The 25,553-nt window shown below is 44.2% G+C and overlaps 2 protein-coding genes across 3 annotated transcripts in view; both read right to left on the bottom strand.

Annotated features, from left to right (window-relative positions):
• LOC135087597 (protein spire) overlaps positions 1 to 6,240 on the bottom strand; it is a 225,192-nt gene extending 218,952 nt beyond the window's left edge. For both annotated transcript variants that reach the window (XM_063982323.1, XM_063982324.1), the window contains exon 1: positions 5,691 to 6,240. In XM_063982323.1, coding sequence (XP_063838393.1) covers positions 5,691 to 5,973 — 283 coding nt within the window. In that variant the 5' untranslated portion in view covers positions 5,974 to 6,240. The remainder of the gene's footprint in view (positions 1 to 5,690) is intronic.
• A 394-nt stretch (positions 6,241 to 6,634) lies between these two features.
• Positions 6,635 to 24,683, bottom strand: LOC135087620 (tyrosine-protein phosphatase non-receptor type 23). The gene is made up of 22 exons (XM_063982358.1): positions 24,479 to 24,683; positions 24,197 to 24,399; positions 23,706 to 24,028; positions 23,338 to 23,511; positions 22,888 to 23,174; positions 22,620 to 22,810; positions 22,205 to 22,349; positions 21,657 to 21,888; positions 20,908 to 21,107; positions 18,737 to 18,869; positions 18,192 to 18,358; positions 16,519 to 16,549; positions 16,080 to 16,232; positions 15,887 to 15,973; positions 13,794 to 15,803; positions 13,038 to 13,531; positions 12,710 to 12,853; positions 12,467 to 12,595; positions 11,951 to 12,132; positions 10,910 to 11,097; positions 8,588 to 8,710; positions 6,635 to 8,405 (listed from the first exon to the last, which is right to left on the bottom strand). The coding sequence occupies exons 1-22, from the start codon at positions 24,563 to 24,565 to the stop codon at positions 8,164 to 8,166; spliced, it is 5,925 nt and encodes a 1,974-aa protein (XP_063838428.1). The 5' UTR covers positions 24,566 to 24,683; the 3' UTR covers positions 6,635 to 8,163.
• Positions 24,684 to 25,553: the final 870 nt, after the last annotated feature.

Genomic DNA, 25,553 nt, shown 5'->3' with positions numbered 1-25,553 from the left:
GTCAGAGCAGATTTGCTCGTAGCATTATTTTAAAAAAATGACCTTATTTACGCATAGTCATTAGACACTGAAAATGTTTGGAAACAAAGTTTTTATTTAAATATTCGCATTTCACATTTTCAGCAAGCAAAATGTGTCGCCGCAACAGGCTACCTATCTCACTGCAGAGTTATGACTCATTGTTATGTCCAGCCTGTCATATCAGCCAGATATTTCGCCATCCAGTATCAACACTCAGCCTCGTCCATACAAAATGTTTGTTTTGCTCCGGTAAATTATTTATTTTCAGCTTATTGGAAGAGACAAGTAAACACTGAGGTGTCACTCGCCCACACTGCTGCCTACCTGCAGGCCTCCGTTCTGGGAACGTGACGACTGACAGGCCGACTACAAAAAACACCGCAGTCTCAACCCAGAGGAATAGACTACACAGTAAAAAAGCGCCGCAAAAAAACTAAAAGGTTCTCATGCTCTATTGTTGTGATTTCAGTTTTTTCCGCAGATCGGAAGCGTTTCTGTGAAGCCGATATATTGACAGCAGTAAGATTCCTATGTAAATTGGTTTTATACGCAAAGAAGCCGCCGAATATTTTCGCGACGGATTCCGTCGTTCATCAATGAGCGATCATTATAAATCATAGGAATGGTAACAATGGATCCAATGTCTGAATTGTAATAGCTTTGTTTCCGAAGTTGACGTAAACAGCATTAGTGAATTGTGATGGAATTAATGAGATAGTAATCCAAAACAACCCGATTTTAATTAGTAGCGAAAGAGCTGCGCAGGTGCGACAGGTTTAATTAATTAGCGCAATAAATTAAACTAGGTATTAGGTAACTAAGAATTGATACAGTTCAAATAGATATAGGCGCGACAAACGATAGTCAGTCAATCATATCCACCAAGCAAACGGTGCTTGTGCGGTCGCACGAACAAAAAAGAAAATCCTGACAAATTAGAACCGGTAATGATGATAATCGCGGGACAAAAAGCGCGGCGTACGATAGAACAGTACAGATATACAATTTCTCTGGTGTATTACTTGTAAAACAAAAAATCATTCCGGGACTGAGGCCTCTTTCCCACGGGGTGAAACCTGACAGAACAATAACATCTCGCATACATATTGCGGATTACCAAGCAAAAAATGTACGCCGCGTATATTTCAATTAAAACTTGAGGCTGATGCGATCGCCAATAAAGCCGTACTTGTGAACCTATTAAATTGTAACTGTACTTACTAATAACAAGTTTATTTTTCATAGTAATTGTATTAACGATGAAGATAGACCCGCGTTAACCAATTTATTAGTAGCTAGTATTGTTAAGTGTTGATTTATAAGCTGAGAATTATTGGAAACATACAACTTACGATAATTCTTCTAACGCAAGAGTAAACTAAGCTCAAATGGTAATGGGCTCGTAAATGTGGCGATAAAACAAATTTTACTGAACGGTGCATAATTTCAAAAGTTTGCGTGAGCGAGGTTGCGATGAATAGAACTTGATTGAAATGAGGTTGTTGCCCTTATTGTTTAATAATAAAATCAGTAGTTTATTTAACTTAGACCGTCGTTAAAATCAGCTTCGTTAAGGCTGCAAGGAATATCCAGTTGTGAGTTGCATAATAATACCTTACGGGAATAGTAAATTGTGTGCTTTATGCATAAAACTATTTGATATCACATTAAAAGACAATGCCGGAAATTGGCGTCTTTTTTTTTTCGCGCGGCCATCGACCAAACCTTGTTTTTTGATTACAAAATAGTATAATAAACCAAACTTACTACGACATGTATACCTCTAAACTCAGTCTGAACTGAGTTACGAGCATTAGAAGTTTGATGATTTTCATACTAGATTTGCTTTTTGCGCGCAAGTTTTGTAAGAAATTGCAACAAAATAGTGACATTGTATGTGTGAACAAACAATACCATCCATTAAAGGCTCCAGACATCAGTATGAAGCAGAATCAGCGCAATAAAAAAATAGCGCAATATTTTGTTGCAATTTCTTACAAAACTTGCGCGCAAAAAGCAAATCTAGTATGAAAATCATCAAACTTCTAATGCTCGTAACTCAGTTCAGACTGAGTTTAGAGGTGTATATGCCATAGTAAGTTTGGTTTATTACACTATTTTGTAATCAAAAAACAAAGTTTGGTCGATGGCCGCGCGAAAAAAAAAAGACGCCACCTTCCAATTCCATACAAAATCTGGCATTGCCATTTAAATTCTATAAAGAATTATGCTTACGTTTTGCTAGATTCTACTCTTAAAAGACGAGTTATATCGTAGTTTTCATACCCGCAAATATTTGAATGTTAATTTGTAGATTGTCGCACTTGGAATTTTTTTAAAAAGAACAAAAAATTTTGTATTTTGATTTATATACTTCCTGAAAGGGTACGTTTTTGGTCGTTCGAAAGCATAAATAACCTAGTAAATATTAAATAGACATGATAAAGCTAAGCCCAAGGAAATGGCATTGGATAGATGTTGTTACGTTACCTTTAAGCGGTTCAGTCAATGACTTAACATTACCGAAAGAAGCCGCCCATTCTGTCTGCCTAAACAGCCTTGAGTTTACGAGGCCTACACAATTTCTATTGTCGACCTGTTTATTGAGAAAAGACGTTGTGGGAGAAATGGCATCCCTGCACAATAGCTGATACACAATGTAGTGCAATTCTTCGCTGTTGCTTGGCAGTGTAAAACTATTAGGACTACCTTTGTGTACGAACATCTATATAACATGATTACTAGTTAAAGACAGTCGTTTAACCGTTTCTTTGGATATCGTCAAATCCAAGCTTTAAGTCGTTCGTATTTAAAATAAATTAGCATAATTTCACAAAGCAGTTCATTAAATTAGGTCAATTGCTTCTTTAAAAACGAATAATCTTGAAACAACTTGGAATATCGACTTCGACAAAACCGAAGTGTCGGGCGCAGAAACCGGCGTCATACATTAGCCTAGATGCATGGAAATGGTCATATAATACCTATCATTATCGTAGAATGTGCAATGCATCTCTATGCATAGAATGCACGCAAGCTCAGATCATAGAAGGGAATAGATGTGAAACGGGGGCGTGGCGCGTGTCTCCGCGATATGCCCAGAAACGAACATCGCCCGCGACGCCAGGTTAGTCGCGATTCAGTCGTACTGAGGAAATGTTCTCCGATATTGTTGGATAATGCGTCGTAACGTGCAATAACATAAGTGAAACGAAGAACTACAGGAACAATGAAGTCATTTACCACATGTAAGTATTGCAAATCCATTGGTATTTTGCTTATAAATAAAAAAAAACTAAACATTTTTACGAACGAAATCAGTGCCGTGACATTTACTGCGATATCGAAATTAGTGGTGATAAAAATTCAAACACGTTGTACATTGACGATTTAGTTAGCAACCACTTTATGTCATGCGTAACTACTGCGCAATGTATTTTATTTCTTCCGATATCCACTGACGCGTGAAAATACACAGTACGGCCGCATGTGCCGGTCGTAACATAGTGCAGGGCTCGTGTTCTAATACGGTTTCCTATTATCGATAAATAGAAGTAAATTATTATTTTCTATTTTCTAATTTTGAATGAAAAAATCATGAGTTGCTTGCGATTTTTAAGTTTTTACAAAATAAATAACAATAGTAGAAGGGATTAGTAACTGTCAACTATGTAATTACTATAAGAGCTAGTTGAAAGCCTAATATAGGCATTATTTTTGTTAAACATAGGCGGTACGAATTTCGCCATAATTAAAAAGTTAATGCGCGATAGTAGTTAATAATAATTACAGTGATCCTGTTATTATCATTAAAGTAAATAATAATATATTACCAATATTGTAAATACTGGTAAAAATCGCAAGTACCTACTTAACCCAAGACTTTTCATACAAACTTTGTCAGTCTATAAATTCTATACTCCATCGATAACGACATTGAGCTTTGGTTGGGGTAAATTAATATAAGGTAACTTCATTTAGTCCCAATAATTGATTCTGAGTTTTTCGTCCATACAAAATGGAACTGACTCCTTTATGCAAAAATCGTTAAAGAACATAATAATAACGTATAATAATAAAAAGGTTTTCATACAAGCATTTTTTAAACCAATTTCGAGCCTTGCCCCCAGGATTTAAAGTATCGATATCTTATCGATTCCATTTTATCTTTCTTCTCTCTAATTGCTTTTTTCAAAGTGTGCGTCACGTCACGCGGCCATTGATTGGCCATAAGGCACGCCTTCTGGCCAATCACAGCACTTTTAAGCCGGTTGCACATGTTGTCGTAGACTCTCAGTCGCTTTGTTTTTACACAGTTGAATGTGTGTGTGGGAGCTGTGGTGGGGGAAATGTGGGGACACTGGTTCTCGTTGTAGTTACGCGCGACTTCATATCTATTCTCTTTCTATGATCTGAGCACGCAAGTAATGGGAACGAAGAAAGGATTGTATTGCACATAGCGATGATTTGGATTGATACAAAGATTAATTTTGGGTTTGGGTTTATGGATAACAAGCTGAATTGTTTTCGTGAAGAATGAATTGAATTTACTAAACTTGATAATGGATTCGTATTCGATTTCGCGAATTGGAATTCAAATAATAAATATTGCTTTTTTAAACTGACCAGAGACAAGTGGCTAGTAGTGGCGAAATTTTTAAGTGGCGCCAAGAATTTAGCTTCTTTGAGAAATCGGGGACATTCTTCTTCGGGGACAGAATCATTCAGAAATGCTTATCAGTTGCATTATAGGATGTTCCTTTTGAAATAATGTCTTTACTATAGTTCAGTGTAGTATTCAACATAGTATTCCACGCAGAACTTTGTTTATTTACTAGAGAAATGCAGCAACGTAAAATAGGTAAACATGACGTTGTTTCTAGGAAATGGATAAACATAAAACAAGGAATTCGTATAAACTTTTAACGGCGACTAGAGAAACTATAGAGAAAATAATGATGTAGGACCTAAAACTAGGTCCTAGGTAAATGTTGAAAACCGTTTTGAATTTCGAAAAAAAAACGAAAGGTAAGATAATTTTTCATAAAAAAAATATGCAAAAATCTTTATGCTTTAATTTTAAATGATAGCTAAACTTTTTTAGATGGGTACGAAACAATTTTCAAAGCCAATTTATTGAGTCTACATGACCAAGTTTCATAAACCAAGGAATCACTGAAGTTTTTAACTTTATCTTTTTGACTAGATGATACCTACCTTCCCATTCTTATCAGCTTCCAATTTACCAATACGGCAGCAAGCACGTGTTGGACACTGTTCAATAATAGGCAAGTAAGTAGTGTTGACGTATCACATGTAGGTACAAAATTTGATAAGAGGAAAGAATGAAATTGATTTCATAACAGGTTCGTTTCATTTGCGTGCTTTTCTGATTGCGAAATTATAAATACGTAAAATAATCTTTTTCAGATCCAAATGTATCCTTAATTTTACTATAGGTAGCCTTACAAAGTTTCAAAAGGTTTAAAAATAATATTTTTGTGTGCAATTTTTTTTTATTACCTCATGATTATCTTTATCAATAAAGTCCATAATACGGTAGGCTGATGCGTGGACGGATCACTCTTCGACTTGAGATCATAAATGTATCATTACATTGGAGGAACTTATTCAATGCTTGATTATGGTAAGCATGATAGGAGACTTACCTCCTGGATGCAGCAGCGTGCTCGGGTGGACGCTGCCGTCCTTGTGCAGCACGACGTGGCGCGGCTCCGTGGCCGCGTAACAGGTGGCGCCCTCGGACAGGCACTTCTGGAAGCAGCGCGCCGCCTGGTGGAACAGCGCCCAGGCGTGCTCCTCGCTGATGGTGGAGTTGAAGGCCTGCAGGATCTGCTGCAGGCTCATGCAGTCCGCGGCGTCCAGCGCCAGCTCCGGCCCGCCGGCCGCGCCAGTCTTGCGCATCATCGCGCTAACCACCCGACAGACCATCCATACTTCCGATCACACTGCACTGAACACGATCGATCGTCACACGAATCCTCCGTTTTTATCACAACACTAAAATTTTTTACAAACAAATATTTTCGATCACAACATTCGCGTCTGTCACCGGTTCCCCCCGAAACGTCACTGTCACTTTTCGTCCGTAAAGCGGGTGGTGCGATTTTTGTAATGTTTTGCTGGGTGGTTCGCGATCGTCGCACGGCGCGTGCGCGAGGCGTGCGAGCGCGTAGCGTGCGGTCTACTCGTGCGGAGGCCGCGGCCCGACTGAGACCTGAGACAGCGCGCGCCCGCCAGCCGCCAGCCGCCTCTCGCGGAGAAGAGCTAGCCCCGGAACCACTTCCTATCTCTCCAGTAGGTACCTTATCCACCCTTTCTCCTGCAACTGTCTCAAGGGCAAACTCATTATAGGAAAGCCACCTACTTGCCCGCACAGCTTTCCCATAATCAAGCTATTAACTAACGTTAATGGATTTTCTCACACTAGGAAGAAAATAAATTAGCACTTGACACTTGTCCGTACGTTTCAGCTACTATCAGTCACATTGATTAGCTAATAATTCATTATTATCTCAGAAATTATATTTAGCAAATATTTATCAAAGCACGTCAGAAGCAGCGGTGATAAGATTGAAGTGAAACAGCAATGTTCAGTCAGTTCCTTTATTGAGTACCTTGCAAAATGTCACTAACTACACAATAGTATTCAATGTTCTACTCATAGTAATTAAATAAGTAGGTACATATTCCACGGCTGTTTTACAAGAGTCTTCATTCATAAGCACCAATCATGTTTCGGACATCCATTACTTAATTAAATCCCGGTATCTTTACAGCAGCTTGTTAAGCGAGACCCTTGACCACTTATAAAACAGTAGCGGAATATATTTTAGCCTAATTTTATCTTCTATTACACACTAAAATACAATTTTATGAGATAAATATGACAGGTATACACATAAAGTAAAATTTGTGATTGGTTGTTATATTTTATACCTTATTAAATCTAGAAATACCGCACTATTATAGAAAATTAAATAGGAATGTGACTAATTTAACTCATTGATCGATTTATAAAATACCTCAACATTACTATGCTATAACTTACAATACTTATGCTCAGTCACCCAATAACATCAATTTTAAAAATTCCCTTTTTTAAGTAACAAAATCATAAAATAATACTTTTTATAATGTTGATCACAGTAGTATTAAAAAACTTTAATATTTTCAATAATGACAGTAATTTTTTGATAAATGCATACAAGAGGATGGCAAATTTTCCAAATTAATTTAAACAAATTTTGGATTCAAGTCAAACTGCAAACCAGTCGCTATAAAATACTAAAAAGTCAGCTCAAACAACAAATCGAAGTCACGGAAAGCGATTTGGTGCCATTGACCTAAGATTATCTGGACACAAAGTTCAATTTGTATGACAAACTTGTGGAGCCTCGCATAGTCAAAACTAGTTAGTTTAATTCCTTACAAATTCAGTGATGTATGATTATCGTGAAACAATAGTAGTGAAGGCACACGATGCGTTTTGACAACAAGCAAGATGCAACAATGAAGACGCAGGACGCCTTCCGCCTTCGTATCCTTGTATATTAAAAACAACGCAAACGGTATCGCTCTAACATCGCAATGCAACAATACACGCCTTGTGTGCCAAAACACCCAAATAAATCTGTGAAAGAGATTGACGATGCATAATTTAATATCTTATCAGACTTAACCTATGTATTTGTTTAATAACTTGTTGTGTTTAAGAAACAATTACAATAATGTTATGAACAGGTAAGTAAACCCCAATTTAAAAATATTTCAAAGTTGAAGATGCTGTGTGAATATGCGATTACAGTTCAACAACTATTTGTTTACGGGATACAAGTTATAAAATTGACTACAGTGTCAATGAACTACCTAATTTAGTTAACGTACTGCATAATGTTCTTGCCAAAATGGAATATCAAAAGTACAACATCATATCATTAGGATCGAGTCAATCAGTGGTTCTCAAACTCATCAAACGCCTACCATAGAATCTCCACACGATTTACAACTTTATTGCACAGTTAATAAGATCACACGTCAAGCCTATCAAAGTTCGAAAACCACATTTGATTAACCGAAAGTTTATCGTCTTTTGCCGCAAAGCACATGCGGCTGTGTATGTCACTTTTTCTTCAGACTCCAGAGCGGGTCCAGGAAATTGAGGGGGTCCTTCATGTCGCCAGTTTTGAGGCCTGGGGACTGCTTCATCTCTTCAAAGGACTCCCGGGAGGATTTCGGCTTGTGGCTAGATTTTGTGGGCTGGCTGGGAGTGGTGGTGGGAACGCTGGGGTTAGGCGTTAGCAGCGGCAGAATCGGGGCCCCGGCCGGCACTGAGACGGTCTCGCCGTTGAACATTGTCGTACCTGTTAATTTACGGTCGTACCTGTTAATTTACGGAGAATAATCTCTAAGATCTTTTCGGGAAGGTATCTAATTTTGGGTAATAAAAATGTACGTTTAAATTAAACAAAAGTTTGCTATGCTAATTCAAAGGATGCGCAAATCTTCAGAGAATGGAGACGTTTTTGAATAAACAAAGTCTTACCAGAGCAGAGGACTCCTTGCACGTAGAAAAGTGCCGTCTTGTAGGCGTCCACCAGGTACGTCTGCTCTTGCAGGGCGTTTGTTCTGTGCTTGTACAGGCTCACGCAGCCAGTTTCAAGCATGTCTGTCAACAAAAAATATTATCAGTTATATTGGTCAACGTGTTTAATTATCATCCGCACTTATCACATGTCTTGCAAATGGTACTTCCTAAAATAAATAAGAGGCTGACAAAGGTGACAGTTCTTCCGCCACTTCTTCTCAGCACTAGTAGACTTGTTGTCCCAAATATCCCTATATTCGTAAGTGCCCTGAAATGGGCCTTCATACTAATAAATAATTTTAATTGATGTCATTTTAGTCTCTTGCAGGAGTACTCGTACGAGGCACAGGTCTATGCTAATGCCTTTGGGGTCGGCACAGCTGGTCCTACTATCCTACACACTAAAGCCCGGTCTGTGAGCACGTAGAATTTTGTCCAATGACCCCAAGCTACCCATCCTTATCGCTCGCGGGTAATTATGTTGCTGTCACGCTTGCACACTCACTGCGAGCGCCCGTCCCACAGTCGCGACAGCAATATAATTACAGCAATATATGGACAAAATTCTACGTGCTCCCCGACCAGACTATAGAAGATTATAGGTTCCTCTCACCCAAGAACTTGCAGATGAGGGGGGACGAAGGTAAAGAGAAGCATAAAAGATCCCAATGGGTCGAAGTGCACTGCGCCCATGCGCGGCCCTAAATAAGATAAAATAGGTGGTCACTCGGCCGACGCTCGCAGGCCGGCGGTCGTCCGTCCAGCGGGCAACCCACCACCACCCATGGCTATGCCAACCTTCCGGTTATAACTGGCCGAATCGCGGGAGATGCGCGCGTAACTGCGTCTGCCGTAGCAGGTTGCACTGTGCCGCGCGTCCTGCAGCCCGCGCCGCACAGCCGGTCGTCCGTCCAGCGAGTCACTCACCGCTGAGCTCCGGCTGGCCGGCGCGCACCTGGCACATGGCCATGAGTAGCAGCGCCAGCACGGCGCAGCGTCCTGCAGCCCGCGCCGCACCGCCGGTCGTCCGTCCATCGGGTCACTCACCGCTGAGCTCCGGCTGGCCGGCGCGCACCTGGCACATGGCCATCAGCAGCAGCGCCAGCACGGCGCAGCGCCCGCCGCCGCGCGCGTCCTGTAACCACGCGCCGCACAGCCGGTCGTCCGTCCATCGGGTCACTCACCGCTGAGCTCCGGCTGGCCGGCGCGCACCTGGCACATGGCCATCAGCAGCAGCGCCAGCACGGCGCAGCGCCCGCCGCCGCGCGCGTCCTGTAACCACGCGCCGCACCGCCGGTCGTCCGTCCATCGGGCCACTCACCGCTGAGCTCCGGCTGGCCGGCGCGCACCTGGCACATGGCCATCAGCAGCAGCGCCAGCACGGCGCAGCGCCCGCCGCCGCGCGCGTCCTGTAACCACGCGCCGCACCGCCGGTCGTCCGTCCATCGGGCCACTCACCGCTGAGCTCCGGCTGGCCGGCGCGCACCTGGCACATGGCCATCAGCAGCAGCGCCAGCACGGCGCAGCGCCCGCCGCCGCGCGCGTCCTGTAACCACGCGCCGCACCGCCGGTCGTCCGTCCATCGGGCCACTCACCGCTGAGCTCCGGCTGGCCGGCGCGCACCTGGCACATGGCCATCAGCAGCAGCGCCAGCACGGCGCAGCGCCCGCCGCCGCGCGCGTCCTGTAACCACGCGCCGCACCGCCGGTCGTCCGTCCATCGGGCCACTCACCGCTGAGCTCCGGCTGGCCGGCGCGCACCTGGCACATGGCCATCAGCAGCAGCGCCAGCACGGCGCAGCGCCCGCCGCCGCGCGCGTCCTGTAACCACGCGCCGCACCGCCGGTCGTCCGTCCATCGGGCCACTCACCGCTGAGCTCCGGCTGGCCGGCGCGCACCTGGCACATGGCCATCAGCAGCAGCGCCAGCACGGCGCAGCGCCCGCCGCCGCGCGCGTCCTGTAACCACGCGCCGCACCGCCGGTCGTCCGTCCATCGGGCCACTCACCGCTGAGCTCCGGCTGGCCGGCGCGCACCTGGCACATGGCCATCAGCAGCAGCGCCAGCACGGCGCAGCGCCCGCCGCCGCGCGCGTCCTGTAACCACGCGCCGCACCGCCGGTCGTCCGTCCATCGGGCCACTCACCGCTGAGCTCCGGCTGGCCGGCGCGCACCTGGCACATGGCCATCAGCAGCAGCGCCAGCACGGCGCAGCGCCCGCCGCCGCGCGCGTCCTGTAACCACGCGCCGCACCGCCGGTCGTCCGTCCATCGGGCCACTCACCGCTGAGCTCCGGCTGGCCGGCGCGCACCTGGCACATGGCCATCAGCAGCAGCGCCAGCACGGCGCAGCGCCCGCCGCCGCGCGCGTCCTGTAACCACGCGCCGCACAGCTGGTTGCTGAGACGGCTCTCGTACGTCTGGTACAGGATCCGATCCGCCAGAAGTACCAGCGGCGCGCACGCGATTCGGCTGCAGAAGAAACAGATTTTAGAAAGAAAGAAGAAAGAAAGAAAATAATTTTATTTTGACAACAGATTCAGGCAACAAAGACATACATAAAAAAAATATTACTAAGTTGCCAAAAAAGGTCACCCACTCAGTAATATCTAGACAGTGCGACTGCCAAGACACTGATTTTCAGAGGGTGCCTTTTTGCAGCGCTATTTAACAAAAACAGAAAAAGGAGTAAAAAAAATAATTATAAAAACCATAAATTAAGCATTCAATAAATTAATCAATTATAAAAATACAAAATTAAATAATAACAAGATGCATAATTAATTAAATTAAAACATAAAAACATTTTATATTTCTGTTCAGTAAACCATAAGAGCGCTTTCACATTAGGGCGTTAGTAGCGCGACTGCAGCGCGGCAGCGGCGTTTTTACAATGTGAAGGCATGCATCCGCTGTCACATAGTATGAAATTTTCGGCAGCGCGTCTGTCGCGCGTTTGTCGCGCTGCTAAATCGCCTAAATGGAAAGCGCTCTAAGCGCGTCTTCAAATTAAGAGGCGTGAAGAAGCGCTGCATACACATATCACGGTAATGGCGCTGCGACTGCGCTTCTAGATTTTGTATGAAAACTAGTGGCGCCACTGCAGCCCTTCCTTACGCCTCTAATTTGAAGGCATGTAGACGACCTAAATGTAGACGTAGAAATGTAACATTATGTCCAACAAATTTTGATTTCATTCCAGTCTAGCACCAAAGTTATGAGAACTACAGCGCGCACTTGACGTCGTCCAGCGGAACCTTCAAATCGCCTCTTGCTCTAACGCGTTGCATTCACATAAAGCAGTTGTATTAGGCAGTATACTCACTTGACGGGGAACACGTTGACCTGGAAGTGTGACACGTAGACGACACTCTTCTGGCTTGATACTGTGAGTTTGCGCTCGGTCCAGTGCACGCCGCACTTGACATCGTCCAAAGATACCTTAACGTCGCCCTCTAACTCTAATGCTTGGCCCTTGTTCGTTGGCCAGTAGAAGTTGCCTTGCATCTAGCGGGAGAAAAATATTTTGTATGTTTTGTTATACTTATAAGATCTATAAATAGTTGCAATAACAATAATTATTAGCAGTGAGACGTCGAAGAAGATAACATTCGCCAATAAAAAGAAAACATTTTGCCAAAATACTGCATACATTTTACTAAAACATTTGTAAGCAATATGCAACAACTTGAAGGAATAAAATGTGTCATGACTAAAACAACAACATTCAATTTTGTAAATATCAATCAATCATAATTTCAGATTATATTATTGATGAGGCATTTATCTGGCTGTTGAACATACGCGGACAGATAACTGAATATTTTCTATGACTACGTACCTCAATTTCACTTTGCAAACATACGACGCAGGTGATTTTGTTCTCTATGACAGCCTTCCAGAAGATACTGTGTTTGTCCTCGGGAGGATTGCTTGAGATTACCAGAGGAATGCACCAGGATGCCAGCCGCTAAAATAAGTACATAATTTTAGTGAAATTTGAACTCTTTGTAGAGGCTTTAACTGTAATTATGATCACATTACTGTGGAAAGAGAAAAATATGCCAAGTTTGTTTTTGATTACCTTAAAAAAGGAAGCGTTGATGTAGGCATCAGGATTAGATTTCAGAATCAGTCTCGAGTCATCGAAAGGCACCACATCCTCGGGGTCATTGCCCTCACCATGCTCCAATGCTACCGACTTTGATTTATACATGATGTTTTGGTTCTGAAAAAAAGATTACAGCATAAGATAAGGCAGACATGTACTAATCAATCAATCAATAAAACCTTATTTTAAATCTTTCTCTGATCTTTCAGATTCCCTTCTCCCTTTTTCATTCACATTCGAGAAAGACATAAGACAATAGAACCGACATAATATCGACTTAACGAAACCCTTAAATACTTACTTGGCTATCCATAAGACTCTTCCACTTCAAATCCAAGATCTCTCTAGTGGAATTCGTACTGGACGTCTTGTCCAACATTTTATGGAGCGCCTTGACCTCTTGCGTGAACTGGTTCAAAAGCATCGGGTCCGAGATGAGGTCCATCTTAGCGGGTCGTTCCACCACCTCCTCTTTTGGCACCGGCTTCGGTTGAGGCTCCACTTTAGGCACCACCAAAGGCTTTTTAATCGCACTCTCAGATATCGGGGGCACCTTTATCTCAGGCATCAACGGTTTCTGTTCAACAGTAAAGTCAATATCTGATAAGAGATCAAACACAGACGGTTCAGGTTTTTCTTCAGACTTTATTTTGACCGGTTTTGTCTCCACCGGTTTTTCAACCGGTTTTTCGCTCTGCTCAACTGTTTCAACAGAAGCTGGGACTGTCTGATTATTCACTTCACTAGCATTTTGGTTATAGTTAGGTTCGGGAATTTCCTCTTTCGGAGAAGACACTGAAAAGGAATAAAGTGTAAAATAAATAAAATGCAGTGAAATTTTTAAATGTGTTTATTGAAAAGATTAAACTTAAGCTATTGTGTTAGTTACAGGATAAAATAAAGAATAGCATAGAATAATATTGAGTAGAACATAATAAAAAGTTGTTTAGTAAAGTAACAAAAATAATGTTGATAAGTTATCCATCCCAAATAAAAATATTTTAAGGAGCGTAAAATAAAAATACATGTGCATAAAAGCTCTTTCATGAAGTCTTACCTTGGTTATTGGTAAAAGTAACACTAGTGTTCTGCACATGACCCGACTGCATATAGGTCGACTGATTCATACTGGCGCCATAGTTGGTCGACTCTGGTTGAGTGGCAGGGAGAGTATCATTTGGCTGTATGGTCTGGTATCCATACGGCGCGTTATAATAAGTCTGGTTACTTGTCTGGTCTGTGGACTGTGGTATCATACTTTGCGGCTGATCAGACGGAGACTGCACGGTATCGCATGCACCAGCGCTGGTGTATTGTCCACTCCAATTTTGATTTTTGGATTCAGCATTCGATTGTCCCATTGTATAATTGACATAGGAATTTTGAGATCCATAAGCATAATCATAGCCACCTGTGGCGTTGTTGTAGCTGTACCCGGGATGATTTTGGAAAGTCTGAACGTAGTTGACGTTCGCGTCGTTTGAGTAAGGGTTAGTGTTGTTCGGTTGAAAACTTTGGTCTTGTGGTTGTGGATTAGTGAAATTAGTTTGGGCGTTTTGGTCATAGTTTTGGTAGCTGGGTTGGAAATTTATGTTCGAAGATAGAGCTTCGCCGGTTACGTGAGATTTTATGGGTTTGTCAAATGCGTCTATGTTGGCCATCATAGCGGAATTGGCCATGTTAGAGTCGGGTTCAGCTGGGTAGCCGTAGGGTTGGCTAGCGGTGACTGGCACATTGGTCAAGCTTGTCGTTGACGTCACAGCGCTTTCCGTATTGGTGTAAATAGGGTACGTTTCGGACACGGTCGCGAACCCGCTGGTCGCATAGTTATATTCTGCGCTGCTGTACGCGGTGGATGCGTTAGGGTTGAAAGGTTGAATATAACCAGTCGACGCGCTAGCATTGACTGGTTGACTGTAACCCGCAGATGCGTTAGGATTGACGGGTTGAGTGTAACCAGCAGATACATTTTGGGTCGCAGGTTGACTGTAACTAGCAGCTACATTCTGGTGCATAGGTTGACTGTAACCGGCAGGTACATTTTGGGTCGCAGGTTGACTGTAACCAGCAGAAACATTTTGGTTTACTGGTTGAGTGTAACCAGCAGCTGCATTTGGATTAATTGATTGATTATAACCAGTAGGTACATTTTGGTTTACAGATTGATTGTAACCGGCTGTCGCGTTGGGGTCTACTGGCGGAATGTAAGTAGTGTTGAGGTTTTGTTGGTTGTATGAAGCTACATTGGGCTCAGGTTGGCCGTACCCTGTAGAAGCATTGGGATTTATCGGTTGAGTGTAAGTGGTGTTAGGGTTAGGTTGAATGGGGCCAGCGTTGGGATTCACTTGCTGCATGGCAGTAGCTTGTTGCGGGTACTGTGAATCTCCCGTGTAAGGGTAGTTCAGGGCAGAGTAATCTGTAGGTATCTGCGATGGAGTCACGCTTGTATTGGCATGGTGAGGGGCGTGGCTGTATGTGGACATACTGGGCGTAGCCGCTTGCGGATACTGTACGCTGTAGTACGTCTGCGAGTAGTCCGACCCGTAGCCCATATTTGGCTGACCCGCCTCCGATTTCGGGCCAGAAATTTGCATCTGCGCAAAGTTCACATTCATGTCCGTATTATTCGGATTCGGATTGTTGTAAGACGACATCGAAGGGGTCTCTGGCACCGCTGGTAGTTGACTTTGCACCCCATAGGGATCGGTATATGGGTTGTATTGGCTTGTACTAGGGAGGACGCTAGCTTGGCTTACGTTGTTGTACGGATTCGGGTTTGATGAGTCAGTTACAACAGTAGAACTGTTATGAGTCGCTGTATAATAGGGGTTGTTGTAAGTCTGCGGATCAGGGATTTGGCTCGAGTATTGCGACGGTGTGTAGGGTGTAGAGTATCCGTAGTTCATATCCTCTGGTTTATCATAGTTCGGCTTGCTTGCCAGCGGATAGGTGTAGTTAGACTGAACGGCGTAAGGGTCCGAGTCGCTTGGCGCGTAAGGAGACCCGTATCGGTAAGGATTTGGCATTACCACACCGTCAGGAACTTTCATTTGTGATTGATCTGTGGCTGCAATAATAAAAAAAATAGATATAATACTTACAATAGGTGACATGATTCGTTAGGGCTAGATATTGTCTTGATTTACTTACCTTCAGAGCCAACAGGCGTAGGTCTCACTGATGTAGGATAAATTGATTCAGGATAGTAAGTGTCTGGTGGCATAGAATCCACTTGAGCTGAAAAGGTGAACGACATCACTTACGGACTCAACTGTAGTCATTGAATAAAGTTTAGAAGAAAACATATAAAATGAATACAATAAACCCTCGAAAAAAAATTTACCTTGAGGTGTAATACTCCTTGGAGCTACTACATTCCTGTTCTTCATGTAAGGCAGGTAGTCCTTCAGTTTGCGTCCGCCGCCGCTAGGTGGTGGTGGTACCGCGTCGATAGCCCTCGCGATCGGCGGAGTGGTGGATGGGGTGGATGCTGCAAAGAGGACTTGGGTTCGTTTCAGTGTTTTTGATGGACGGTCAACTTACTTTAAATACAAAAAAAATAAAAATGTCTATAGCATGAAACTGACGAGCATGTCACTGCAAACATAACCGGTAGAAAAGAGTAGTTTTTTTAAAGGTGACTTCACTAAGATGGCTCGAAAATAAGAGACATATACGAGGGGCGGCTGAAAAGTTTTGAGCCTAAGTATCTTCAAGTGCTATTATTGACTCGCGCTAAATTTAATTAATCCCAACTAATATTATAAATGCGAAAGTAACTCTGTCTGTCTGTCTGTCTGTTACGCTTTCCCGCTTAAACCTCGCAACCGATTTTGATGAAATTTGGCATAGAGATAGTTTGAGTCCCGGGAAAGAACATAGGATAGTTTTTATCCCGGTTTTTGAAACAGGGACGCGCGCGATAAAGTTTTTCTGTGACAGACAAAATTCCACGCGGGCGAAGCCGCGGGCGGAAAGCTAGTTTGCCAATAACCTCCTTAGTATATGTACAAAGTTTCATTTCATTAGCGTCATCAGTCTTTTAGTAATTCATCCGTAAACAACATCATGTCTCAGTCATCCGCGCAATGTACGAAATTGAAGTACACAGTTGTCATAAAATACCTCAAAAAGAGGAACAAAACGCTGACGGTAACATTTGAAGAGATGTCTACAGTTTATGGGGAGTCTGGGCCTTCATTTGCCACCATGAAAGATTGGATCCGATAATTCAAGCATGGCAGGGAGTCGCTAAAAGATGACCGCAAGTCAGGGCGGCCAGATTTCGCCATTAACGAATAAAATAATGAAAATTTAAATAATATTGCTTTAGAGATCAGCGAATTAAGCTGTGACATATAGCTGAAGCCATAGGCATTAGCAAGGAACGTATTGGCGATATTTTTCATACTCATTTGCACATGAAATAGGGGTGCGTGCGATGGGTGCCAAAAATGCTCACGCGGTTCGACAACCAGCGTCGAGTCACAACTTCGCAGGAGTTTTAGGACATCTTTGGCCATAATCCTAACAATTTTTTTTCTCACATTGTCACTATTGATAAATAATAGATCCGGCAGTACGATCTAGAGTCAAAATAAGAGTCAATGCAATGGATTCAAAAGGGAAAACGCCGCCGCGGAAATTCAAGGTGGAGCGATCGACACCCAAGCTCATAGCCACTATTTTTGGGATTGTGGAGGGATTTCATTCATTGACTACCTACTTAAAAAAACTACAATAAACAGGGATTATTATGCTGTACTGCTGATAAAAGTGCGTCAAGTGGTTGTTGAAATATTAAGAGGCAAACTGGCGAAAGGAAATCTGTTATTGCAAGACAATTCGCCCGCGCACACCGCGCATTTTGCATGGCTTGCCCCGGGTAAAACTGGATTTCAAGAAATGAATCACCCACCACACAGTTTAGTCCGAATCCCTAGCTATTTTGTCTAATTCTCAAATTGGAAAAAAGACCTCCAGAAACGAAGATTTTTGAGTGACAAAGAAATGAAGGCGGCGTTAAAGGCTCATTTCGAAGGCAAAGATTGCGATTTTTTTTTCAGTGGGTTAAAAGCTCTTTTACACAAATGTAAGAAGCCCATTGTAGTAGAGGGAGATTAAATAGAAAAATATATTTTTTATACTTTTCTATCGGCATTTTTAATACCCTAGGCTCAAAACTTTTCAGCCGCCCCTCGTAGCTAGACAACAACTGGGTAAAAAAAGCACAATCGCGATTTGTGGCGTGTTAAGAGTGAATTTGCGTCCAGCAGGGTTTCCATACGCTCAATAATGATGATGATGATGATGATAAGGCGTCCTTTAGCTGAAAATAATGATGATGATGACGCTCGCTCACCTCTCAGTCTGCTTGGACAGCTGCTGCCCCTTGCGACTTACTAAGTATGATGATGAACAATGATGATGATGATGACGCTCGCTCACCTCTGACAGTCTGCTTGGACAGCTGCTGTGCGCGCTCCTCCTCCTGCACTTGGCAAGTGCTCCTCAAGCGAGCCAGGAGCTGGTTGACGTTGTGAGACAGTTTTTTGTAAAACTCCTGCCCCTTCTGAGACTTGCCAAGCAGTTCTTCGTATGTGTCGTACGAGGTTATCAGGGCTGCGAGAAAATTAAACGTTTGAAGATCGCGGTTCACGAATAATCACAAGTGGAATTTAAGTTACATCGTATGCTTAAAATTATCTAAGAATAACTAAAACACAACTAGACATAGTACTACACGTCCAAAGCTCGTGCTCATCACACTAAGGCCGAGTTGCACCATCTAATTTTAACTGTAACTCTCGATAACCGGTGTCTTTTGTATGGAGTTTGACACATTTTTGACGTTTGTTATTTTTTGATGGTGCAAGTGCAACCCAGCCTTATTATTTCCCTCAGCGAGACGAGTCTCGAACCCACAACAGTCACTGGACAATACGAAAAACAACAACGCAAGAAGTAAGTAAAAGAGTTTGTATGAATAATAATTCTCACCGTTTATCAATCCCTCCCGCTTCCTCAGAACCTCGGCGAGCATTCGGCGCGAGTCCCCGTACGAGGCGTACAGAGACGTCAGCTTGTTGATTATGTTCTCCTGGGCCGCGAGGTTCTGCTCGATTATCTTAGACTGGAAACAAACACGAAGCGTATCGTATTGGCGACTGCATTATTTCGACTGCATTGTTTATGACGACAAATTTTCACCTAAACATTGACCAACTATTAATGATTTGAAATTAATTAAAAATGTAGTTTTAATGTTAATTAATTGATTAATTAATAACCGGTTTCATTTTGGAACCAAAAATGTAATGTTGTTTTTGATAAACTGTTTATTAGTTATGAGGTACTTATTAGTGTGAACTGATCATGCGCCGCATCTTACACTATCTGCTGCTAGTGCGCCGCGCTGCGCCTGCATCTCGCCGCATCTCACGCTATCTCGCACTGACCTTGGGCGCGTGCTTCTCCAGCTCCTGGCGGAAGATCTCGTCGGCGGGCTCGTTGGGGCGCGCCAGCAGCTTGGCGGTGATGTCGTCGGCCGTCACCGCGTCGCGCAGCTGTTGCACTAGTGCGCCGCGCTGCGCCTGCATCTCGCCGCATCTCACGCCAGCTCGCACTGACCTTGGGCGCGTGCTTCTCCAGCTCCTGGCGGAAGATCTCGTCGGCGGGCTCGTTGGGGCGCGCCAGCAGCTTGGCGGTGATGTCGTCGGCCGTCACCGCGTCGCGCAGCTGTTGCACTAGTGCCCGCGCTGCACCTGCATCTCGCCGCATCTCACGCTATCTCGCACTGACCTTGGGCGCGTGCTTCTCCAGCTCCTGGCGGAAGATCTCGTCGGCGGGCTCGTTGGGGCGCGCTAGCAGCTTGGCGGTGATGTCGTCGGCCGTCACCGCGTCGCGCAGCTGTTGCACTAGTGCGCCGCGCTGCGCCTGCATCTCGCCGCATCTCACCTATCTCGCACTGACCTTGGGCGCGTGCTTCTCCAGCTCCTGGCGGAAGATCTCGTCGGCGGGCTCGTTGGGGCGCGCCAGCAGCTTGGCGGTGATGTCGTCGGCCGTCACCGCGTCGCGCAGCTGTTGCACTAGTGCGCCACGCTGCGCCTGCATCTCGCCGCATCTCACCTATCTCGCACTGACCTTGGGCGCGTGCTTCTCCAGCTCCTGGCGGAAGATCTCGTCGGCGGGCTCGTTGGGGCGCGCCAGCAGCTTGGCGGTGATGTCGTCGGCCGTCACCGCGTCGCGCAGCTGTTGCACTAGTGCGCCGCGCTGCGCCTGCATCTCGCCGCATCTCACGCCAGCTCGCACTGACCTTGGGAGCGTGCTTCTCCAGCTCCTGGCGGAAGATCTCGTCGGCGGGCTCGTTGGGGCGCGCCAGCAGCTTGGCGGTGATGTCGGCGGCCGTCACCGCGTCGCGCAGCTGTTGCACTAGTGCGCCGCGCTGCGCCTGCATCTCGCCGCATCTCACCTATCTCGCACTGACCTTGGGCGCGTGCTTCTCCAGCTCCTGGCGGAAGATCTCGTCGGCGGGCTCGTTGGGGCGCGCCAGCAGCTTGGCGGTGATGTCGTCGGCCGTCACCGCGTCGCGCAGCTGTTGCACTAGTGCGCCGCGCTGCGCCTGCATCTCGCCGCATCTCACCTATCTCGCACTGACCTTGGGCGCGTGCTTCTCCAGCTCCTGGCGGAAGATCTCGTCGGCGGGCTCGTTGGGGCGCGCCAGCAGCTTGGCGGTGATGTCGTCGGCCGTCACCGCGTCGCGCAGCTGTTGCACTAGTGCGCCACGCTGCGCCTGCATCTCGCCGCATCTCACCTATCTCGCACTGACCTTGGGCGCGTGCTTCTCCAGCTCCTGGCGGAAGATCTCGTCGGCGGGCTCGTTGGGGCGCGCCAGCAGCTTGGCGGTGATGTCGTCGGCCGTCACCGCGTCGCGCAGCTGTTGCACTAGTGCGCCGCGCTGCGCCTGCATCTCGCCGCATCTCACGCCAGCTCGCACTGACCTTGGGAGCGTGCTTCTCCAGCTCCTGGCGGAAGATCTCGTCGGCGGGCTCGTTGGGGCGCGCCAGCAGCTTGGCGGTGATGTCGGCGGCCGTCACCGCGTCGCGCAGCTGTTGCACTAGTGCGCCGCGCTGCGCCTGCATCTCGCCGCATCTCACCTATCTCGCACTGACCTTGGGCGCGTGCTTCTCCAGCTCCTGGCGGAAGATCTCGTCGGCGGGCTCGTTGGGGCGCGCCAGCAGCTTGGCGGTGATGTCGTCGGCCGTCACCGCGTCGCGCAGCTGTTGCACTAGTGCGCCGCGCTGCGCCTGCATCTCGCGAGCTTTGCCCACCACGCGACGCATCTCGGCCATGGTCTCGCGGTCGAGACCCTCTGCGGGATGAGATAGTTTGTTTAGTTGAATTAGGATAAGATGGATCGCATTTGGTAGTAAGATAAATCCAATTCAAAATCAAAATCAAAAATATTTATTCAGTTTAGACCACAAGTGGCACTTATGACCGTCAAAATGTAGTAAAAAATAAAAAAGAAAAGGTAGCCCTTATGGGGCACTTTAAATGTCTCCTTATCTTTTGGGCCCAAAACAAGACAAACATATGGCAAGTGCTGAGAAGAAACGCCGAAACTAGAACATTGGTTCGCGGTCGAGACTCTCTGTGGAATAAGTTCACCCCTAATCCCTTATTATTTGTAGACCGACTTTTTTTCGGTCGGCTTGAAGATCGGGCGTCGTACACAGAAGTGAATATTGTGGAAACTGAGGAAGGTCAACTTCCTCCTGAAACATTCTAGCATTCACAGGAAGCACTCCACAGCAGAAGGGTCTGTAGATGAATGCTTGGCCTTGGTCTGAACTGGAAGATATACTAGTTTATAGAGGGTAAAATTCCTCAATAAGAAGGTTGAGTGCCCAAAACTCACCAATATTCTCGATGCTGGGTATCTTCTCCTGCAGCGCGTCCAGCGGCTGAGCAAGCAGACGCAGGTTGGCGATGTGCAGCGTCATCGCTTTATGCAGCACTTGATTACTCTCCGAAGTGCGCGCGTGCGCATCTTGATACTTGTGGAATTCCCGCGATAGTTCCGTCTGCACGATGGACGGCGGACGAGGGCCCATGACTTTTTGGAACTCCTTCTCTTTGCTTGTTTCCTCCTAAAACAGTGCAGTTTGCTTCAGTGTCTCGATTTATATGTACTAAGCAGGCGCCATTTTGGCACGAACTACCTATTTGTTTTTTATCTTTTGTATTTTTTGAAAATTATAGTGTAGTCCAAGGCTTCCTCCTTTTTTTTGCTGTGACGCACTTGGGAATTTTCTATTTTTATACAATTTTGAATTAAATCTCTCAACAGGATTGTTTGAAGTTATCGAAGAACAATCAACTATTTGCTAATGTATTTTATTGTTATGATAAAATCAAATGATTATGATTATAAGAAAAATAATATTGTCTTATCTAAATTCTTACTTGTATAAGGTTCTTGATTTCTGCCAAAGAGTGTTCAACGTCACTGATGATCTCAGCCAGGTTGTTCATTGAGTCCACCAGTGTCTGTATAATCTCTGTCTTTGCGTTCATTGCTGCACATCTGTCTACTATTTCTTGAGGAATCCTGAAAGAAAATGATCATTTTCATACATGCTTTCTTTTTCCCATCCCTAAATATAAAGGTTATTATAAAAAATCCCAGAGAAGTGAGTAATAATGAAGGTGGAAGCAAGTCACGAGTAACAAAAACTTGTTTAAAAATGGAAAGACAAATTGTTTAACCATCTTTGTGACTCATGCAGTGTCTGATAATAAGAGGCGCCTTATCAGTCAAACAGTTTTAAATAGGTAAACATCTAATCTGTGATTGAAAGAAGAAAATACGGTTACATACTTTTGGTCTGAATCCAGTACATCAAGTTGATCAAGCTGCAAAGAGGACATAAACTCAGTCAGCTCCGTATTCTTGGCCTCCACTTGAGTGACAATGTGACGGAGGAGCTTTGCTTTCTCTTCGGAGTACATGGAAGCCGCTTCATGGGCCACCATAGGGACTAGGCGAGCAAAAATGTCTGGGCCTGATATCTAGAAAAAATTAAAATAATTAAAACACAGATAGTAATTTGAAGTAGTATACATGAGAAGTTATCTACTTTTCTTACCTCAGGGTCATTCAAGTTGATTGGAATGGCTTTGACCAGACATACAGGCTTCAAATCCAACAGCAGATCTTTGTCTGGCACCTCCTCATGGTAGATGAACTCATTCTCATTCTTGGCAGCCTTTTTCTTGCCTTCCACTACATCATTGGTGAACGTGAGGGCCTCTTGTGTTATTTGTGTTGGTTCAATGTACTTGGCAAGTTTCCTGGCATCTGCCAGTTTGTCAGCAGCTTGCTGGTAGTAAGCAACTCTCTCTCCCATCTTCTGTTGCTCCTCGGCATTCATACCTGAATAATGAATTCAGTTGAAACATAAGATAGAAAAGACTAATAAAAGAAGTAAAAAAAATTAAGTTTCTGTACAACTGCCAGAATTTTAACAAGTGGTTCTCATTTCTCAATGAGTCAGGCAATGTGATTTGATTAGTCACCTCAGTCATACTTTATTTACCTTGATACAAACAAACTATGCACCCAATGTAGCCCACTTTGAAAGACAAATATCTATGCCAATAGTTGTACAGCTTGGTCCCAATAATTTCGTGGATGTTGTCTGTCCCAGTGGATGGGCCAAGCAGGGCTAAGGCATTCTTGTAGAAGAACAAAACCTGAATAGCAACAGCCCCTGTAAAATAAACAAAATGTATCTATAGTCACTTAATTTTTAATTAAACATTTTACAGACATACACCTTGTACAAACTAATACAGAAAACTTTGAAAGAAATAAATAAACTTATTAAAAACTTTTGATGATATTTATGAAATTTTATCAACAAACAGACTCAAATCAAATCTTGCTGTGATGACTCATACACACCTACAACACTGGGTTTCTTTGTGTCCTGGATGCTTTTATCTAAGATACACTCCTGTGCCTGTGCAAAACATATCTCTTGCAACAGCCTCATGATTTCAGATGACACATCCACTCCAGATGGCTGTGTATATTGTTCCCGTAGGAAAAGGAATGCCCAAGCAGCATTTTGATACTTCGTGCATGAAGCCTTAAGGCTGTCGGCAGATGTACGAGGCTCAGATGCTGCAAGCTGGGTGTATAGGGCTCCAATATTATACAAAATACAGGCCATTTCAAAGCGAATGTCAGCTAAGGAACAACTCATATTGGCATATAAATCTTTCCTGCAAAATAAATAATAATAAACCATGTTTTTACTGTCAAAGTGTGTTCTAAAAAAGCATTATCTTGTAGCTAATTTAAGATTACACCATATTGTCGAAAATTTACAAGTAACTTATAGCATAAGAAAGTAGGTATATGAAGGAGGTAGTTAATCTAATTAGACTTACCAAGCGAAAGAACACGCCACGGGTTGACCTTTTACCATTGGAAATCGGCTCTGTAATGCTCGTAATTGGCAGAAATACCTAACCAGAGCACTGAGGCCCGCGGAGTCCAAACTAGGTCGAACGGCTGCGGAGCGCAAGCCCTCCAACTGGTGGATCTCATTGCTGTAACTTTCCGGGTCTTCCCGATATGCTTCCGCTATGTACTATAAAGGAACAAGCATTGTAACGACAAAGAAATGCCTATTAAGTATTTTATCTAGAAAGATTAGAAGACCTATTTACCTGTTTCAACTTGGGTCCAAAGTGTGTATTTTCTGGGCTCACTTTCAATTCGAAACTTATTAGAGGTAATTTTGGAACTGCCTCCATATTTATGCTGCAATTTTTCCAGCCGAAATCGTACAAACAACGTAAATTAATTTCATCACAAAATGTTATTCGTCGACTGTCATTTTTATTTTTTTAATGTCATACCACAGACTATAGAGTATTTTGTGTCACACCACCCACAGATATCTGTGACACCCACAGATATGGATAGATGCAGCATGTGTCAAAAATTGTATGAAGCCGAGCGTGCCACTTTTTAAACGTCATTAGTGTCATTTTAGCGAATTTTAGTGATTGCCGCAACGTAAAAGTAATCGTATCATCGTACTACATTCGCAAAGTCATCGAAAGATATCGTGTGACTCGATTCGACAATTAAATAATTCCGATAAAACTGATCATTTGTTAAATACAAAACCAAAAACATCTTTATTTACCTTTTTAAATTAATTTATTCTTACAAATCGTCAAATCTCGTTATTTTTTTACCCTACCAGCGTTTCAAGACAAAAATTTGTCAAGTCCATGAATACATGGATCAGTGTGTGTCTTATTGTTATGAGTAAGTACGGTTCCTTGGGATCGGTATGAGTGCACCACATACAGGGACCATGGTTTTAACTCTTAAGAGTACATCGCAGGATATGTATTAAAACAATGCTACTTTTAAATACTTCTTCTACTGCTACTTTATTCTAATTAATTATTTATTACTTGTGCTGTTAATTACAATTCTCAATCCGTAAATAATTACTTCTTTCTACCGTGTTCGTACGACTGTCCTCGTAAAATCATCGTAACCGATTATTGTAATCGGATTACATGAACATCACTCGACCATGTATGTCCATTTGGACATATCGGAATGGCACGCTTTGACGATCAACTTGCTGTATCTACTCTAATCCATATCTGTGGTCTGCGGCATATAGATGACCCACGCTGAACTGTCCCACCAAACTCAATGACAGGGGGGCGCTAGCATCGTTCAACTATATGGTTTCCAACATGGCAAAAATCGGATCCA

This window comes from Ostrinia nubilalis, chromosome 3, assembly GCF_963855985.1.
Source record: "Ostrinia nubilalis chromosome 3, ilOstNubi1.1, whole genome shotgun sequence".
Classification (NCBI taxonomy): Eukaryota; Metazoa; Arthropoda; class Insecta; order Lepidoptera; family Crambidae; genus Ostrinia; species Ostrinia nubilalis.
This window is presented reverse-complemented; position numbering and strand designations above follow the sequence as displayed.

Coding starts and splice junctions, on each gene's coding strand:
- LOC135087620 (XM_063982358.1), bottom strand. CDS start 24,565: ATGGAGGCAGTTCCAAAATTACCTCTAATAAGTTTCGAATTGAAAGTG. Junction 21,108..21,656: donor ACCCAGCATCGAGAATATTG/GTGAGTTTTGGG, acceptor CTCATCCCGCAG/AGGGTCTCGACCGCGAGACC. Junction 12,854..13,037: donor AGAGTCTTATGGATAGCCAA/GTAAGTATTTAA, acceptor TCTTTTTTTCAG/AACCAAAACATCATGTATAA.